The sequence below is a fragment of the Macrobrachium rosenbergii genome, chromosome 47 (genome assembly GCF_040412425.1).
Source record: "Macrobrachium rosenbergii isolate ZJJX-2024 chromosome 47, ASM4041242v1, whole genome shotgun sequence".
NCBI classification, from domain to species: domain Eukaryota; kingdom Metazoa; phylum Arthropoda; class Malacostraca; order Decapoda; family Palaemonidae; genus Macrobrachium; species Macrobrachium rosenbergii.
The window spans coordinates 22,945,624-22,950,623 of record NC_089787.1 but is presented as its reverse complement, the minus strand read 5'-3'; the positions used below and the strand labels follow the sequence as shown (position 1 = coordinate 22,950,623).

Genomic DNA, 5,000 nt, shown 5'->3' with positions numbered 1-5,000 from the left:
TAATGTTGCAAAGGAACGCGCCGAGGTTCGTTCGTATCTGAGGTTGGTTTTTTGAGGTTTCTGATTGGGGTTTCTGAGTGAGGTTCTTTTTGAGGTTCCTGACTGAGGTTCCTGATTGAGATTCCTATCTGAGGTTCCTGTTTGAGGAGGTTCCTATCTAAGGTTCCTGATTGAGATTCCTATCTGAGGTTCCTGATTGAGATTCCTATCTGAGGTTCCTGATTGAGATTCCTATCTGAGGTTCCTGATAAGTTCCTGTTTCAGGTTCCTAACTGAGGTTCCTTTCTGGGGTTCCTGTTTGGTTGGTACCGTATTGATAAAAAAAAAATACGTCGGTTTTTTTATATATTGAATTTTTTAGTCTCTTCCCTTCTCGGCTCTTGAATTCCACCCGACTTCCGTGTTCCCAAAATCCTTAGATAAGTCGCATTTTGAGTGTCTATGAAGACTGGAAGTCACTTTAAAATATCAGTTTATTTATTTCTGATTAAAATGCCTATTCCCGATTCCTGTTCATAAAAAAATATTATAATAATAGACAACATTTCCTTTATTATTTTTTAGTCTGTCTCGGTTCCTTCATTATACCAGAATTTAAAAAAAAAGTATTTAAGCTTTTAAAAATATAATAGGCCCATACTTTCCCCTTTTTACAATGGACTGAATAACCCTCTCTCAAAGTTCTCCAATTTCTGTATTGCGTGTCTGAACGATCGCGTGCTTGCGGGCACATTGGTACCTTGCTAGACGTCGGCTGCTGCCTGGCCTTGAATTTGGAATATACTACAATTTCGTGGGTTGGCTGTAAATGGTTTTTTGTGAGACTGGTATTGCTCACGTATAGTCTAGATCGTGTGTGTGTGTGTGTGTATGTATGATGTATATGTATGTATATGTATAGATTTATGTATATGTGTAGATATATATATGTATATATATGTGTATATATTTATCTTGTATATGTATTATATATATATATATATATATATATATATATATATATATATATATATATATATATATATATATATATATATGTGTGTGTGTGTGTGTGTGTATGTACAGATATATGTATGTGTATATATATATATATATATAAATTATATATATGTATGTATATATATGTATATATATATATATATATATATATATATATATATATATATATATATATATATATATATATATATATATATATATAGAGAGAGAGAGAGAGAGAGAGAGAGAGAGAGAGAGAGAGAGAGAGAGAGAGAGAGAGAGAGAGTGGCAGCGAGGCAGCTTGTATAACAACAGACATAACATTCATACAAACTTGATTTGTTAATTCATATTTTCTAGTTAAATCTGCGATAATAAGTCCCGTAATCCTTTTTAAAATCAATATAATAACTCATTTTCGAAATCCCGAGTCTCATTTCAAAATGGCGTCAAAGTTTCAAAGGTCAAAAATGGCTCCAAAATTAAATAAACATTAAAAATAAACCAAGAGTGGCGAGCCGTTACATAGATGGACATCCTGAGCGCCAGACATCACTACCACTACTACTACTACCCCTAGTACTAGGCCTAAATATCGATTTGAATTGATGAATGGAAAGCAGGAATTGATTTACAAATCTGACAGCCGTCAATAAACAAGGATTTAGAGCAAGGTCATTCAACGGGGTCATGAACTTCGTGACCTTTGGTCTTTACTGAGAGACGCGAGGTGGAAGCTTCGATTTTTAAATGATAAAATGGTCTCTCCAATAGAAGGTGCAGTTTCTTGAAGAGAATGAGAGACGTGCTTCAGTTTGTATGTTTGTAAGGTTTGTGCATGTATGTGTGTGTGTGTGTGGGTGTGTGGTTATGACGATTACACAGACACACACAAACCTACACACAAGAAACACCTGCGTATATACACGAAGGTGCAGTATACATACACATCTACTCGTATTTCCCAAATTGCAATGACCTACTAACACGCACAGATAAATGTTCACTTTCTCGCATAAATGCACTCTTTCTCTCTTAGTCTCATTCCTAAAAGATATGTAAAACAAATAAAAAACAAATAAATAAATAGCTTCCATGCTAAGTGCACATCAACCACTCGCTTTTGCCAGGGCTAAGCCACCATCGACTTCCTTTGGTGAATAATTCATTTATTGGCGTAACCATTTGGCTAATAAGAAAACAAAAGTAAAAGGGATGATTCCTGTAACTAGGACTAAATAATTCAATGGGAAAATACAGTGGAATAATTCTCCAAAATCAGTCTATCTCTCTTGGTCTCTGACACGAACTTAGGCCTACGATTCTGCATCTAGGACTAAATAATCTAGTGGTATAATTAGCGTGGAATAATCCTCCAAAACTCATTCTATCTTTGTGAATCTCTGACTTAAAATTAGGCCTACGGTTCTGTAGCTAGGACTAAATAATTCACTGGTATAATTAGTGTGGAATATTCCTCCAAAACTCAGCCTATCTCTGTGAATCTCTGACACAAAATTAGGCATACGAATCTGTAACTAGTACTAAATAATTCCAAAACTAACCCTATCTCTGCTAATCTCTGACATGAAATTAGGCCTACCCATTAGGGAAAACACCAAAAGCTGTCTGGTACGATTCTGTATCTACGATTAAATAATTTCATTGGTATAATTAGTGTGGAATATGTCAGCAAAACTCCATATATCTTTGTGAATCTCAGACGCGAGACTAGGCCGATAACCAGGCTTACAGCACAAACAACCAGTTGTACTTACGAGAATTTCCATTCACAGGCGAATGACGAGGCTTGCTAGGCCTAAACAGGATGATAATTCAACTCGATTAAGGTCTAAAATCACTAATAATACAGGGAAAGCACTCGACAGGTAAATGGGGACTATGGCGGTACCTTCATATTGAAAATGAAATTACCCAGGTACCGCAAAGAAGGTTCGGGAACGAGTGAAGTTGGTAGTTTAGTGAAATGTACGGTTTAGTGATGGTTGTGTTATGGGGTTGTTAGCGTAAGCAAGGGAGAGAGAGAGAGAGAGAGAGAGAGAGAGAGAGAGAGAGAGAGAGAGAGAGAGAGAGAGAGAGAGAGAGAGAGAGAGAGAGAGATTTGTAGAAGAGGCTTTTTTTTTACAGATTACAATATTTCTTGATAAAAAAGGCACACTTTCTTCTTTGTTACCTCCTTAGAGAAACAGTTGTAATATTTTTAGGATTTCTTTTCATTTAAATAGACACACATATATACACATAAACCTAGTACTATATAAAAAAATACTGTTGATACAATACTGATACAGTATTGTATCAATGCTGTATCCCAACTCTAAGGAATTATATAATAGTTTGTCTTCTCCTGTCCTGATTAACCAACGTTATATTTAAATAATGTCATTTCACTGTAAATACACACGTATCTAATCTTACAAGAACCGCCCTGAATTGAAATATTGATATTTCAAAACACCTGCAATATGACAAACTCATTCCTCCGTTATATTGGATTTCGTATGCGCCTAAGGATGTTATGACATAGTACTAATTCGATCCAAAAGTGGTTTATCGTTGATACAAAACATACACATTTTTATTATTGATATAATTCGGTAACTGGATTGAATATATTGGTAAATGGTTTAGTAGAATGACCTATTTTATCAAACAGACCAACTTGCTGTGACTTTTACACGTGTTTGGTGAGACTATTCATGGTGTCTAAGTTATTGATTTTAGCTGTGCAGCCAAGATAGAAGTGAGACGATGCGAGAAAGTCATTATATTTACTCTGATATAATGATTCTGTGTGTGAAATGACATTATTATGAAGGCAATTATTGGTACTGTATGTAGATTAGGCAATCAGTGCATCACTAGAGTGATAGGTCTAAAGTATTTTAGTGTTTATGCTGGTCTCTTCAGCATAGACTAGTAGACATCCTGGTGATGTCAGTTGGATAATGTGCATATATAACAACAAAGCGACTTTTATTTAGCTTTAAATGGTCAAAGAGTTGCTTAAAATTGCGTAAGTTCAAGTGCCTTGCTGTGAATATCCTGTTTATGTGCATTAAGGTGTTGTCATAATCAAGAGTGCAGTGCGTAGACCTAGGCCTATATTCTCAAAGACTAGTTATGTTAGTGAGGTTAGCTGGGTAAAATGTGCATATATAACATTAAAAACAACTTTTATTATGGAAAGTGTTGCGTAACATTGCGTAAGTTCAAGTGCCTTCTTGTGAAGTTCCTATTTATGTGCCATCAACGGTGCAGTGCGCAGAGACTTAGTCCTATGTTCTCTAAAACACTTACTCAAAGACTTGTGTTCTATGAAGGTGAGAATGGGCACATTCCACACGGGGCCCCTGAGGAACCCGACGAGGCTGTCGAACACCCAGCCGTCTTCACTCATGACGAAGTCGAGGCCCTTTGTCTCCTTCCTGCACCCGAAAACTTAAAAAACCGCCGCCCGGACTCAGAGGGACAAGCACAGAGAGAGGGAGTGAGAGAGAGAATGTGAGTGAGTGAGAGTGAACGGGACGAAAGCGCGGGCGCGCGTCTGTGTGTGTATATGCGGGCGTGTGCCTTCGGGAATAACACCTTCCCTTGGTATGAATGGTAACAAAAGTGGCGCCTCTAACAGTTTCGGGGGGCCGTTGGTAACTTCCGTTGGCCCGGCGACCGGGGAATGGAATGTTGCGCGGCCCCGGGGCTTTCTTCACGCACGTTCTCGCTCCCGATTGGTCCGTTTGAAGACGGGCGTTTTAACGGGTTATCCCCTCTGAGAGTGTGGGCACGTGCCCCTTCTTTCACGAGGGGTATAATGCCCCTGTTAATAATGACATAGAGACGACTTATCTATCTATTTCCAGCGATTAAGAGCGTCCTTAAATAAAGTTTCGCTTGGCAAGAAGAAGACGTAGCCGTTACCATGGCAACCTATTGTTGACGCGACGTCTAATGCAGTACTTGGTCCTCCCCAGCCCATCCTTACACCCCTGCCCAAAAAAGCG

At 37.9% G+C, this 5,000-nt stretch overlaps 1 protein-coding gene across 2 annotated transcripts in view; it reads right to left on the bottom strand.

Annotated features, from left to right (window-relative positions):
* LOC136830635 (cilia- and flagella-associated protein 36) overlaps nucleotides 1-4,722 on the bottom strand; it is a 28,790-nt gene extending 24,068 nt beyond the window's left edge. The window contains exon 1 of one of the 2 annotated variants that reach the window (XM_067090214.1): nucleotides 4,300-4,722. In XM_067090214.1, coding sequence (XP_066946315.1) covers nucleotides 4,300-4,399 — 100 coding nt within the window. In that variant the 5' untranslated portion in view covers nucleotides 4,400-4,722. The remainder of the gene's footprint in view (nucleotides 1-4,299) is intronic. The other variant, XM_067090215.1, reaches the window with a different exon arrangement.
* Between the last annotated feature and the right edge of the window lie 278 nt (nucleotides 4,723-5,000).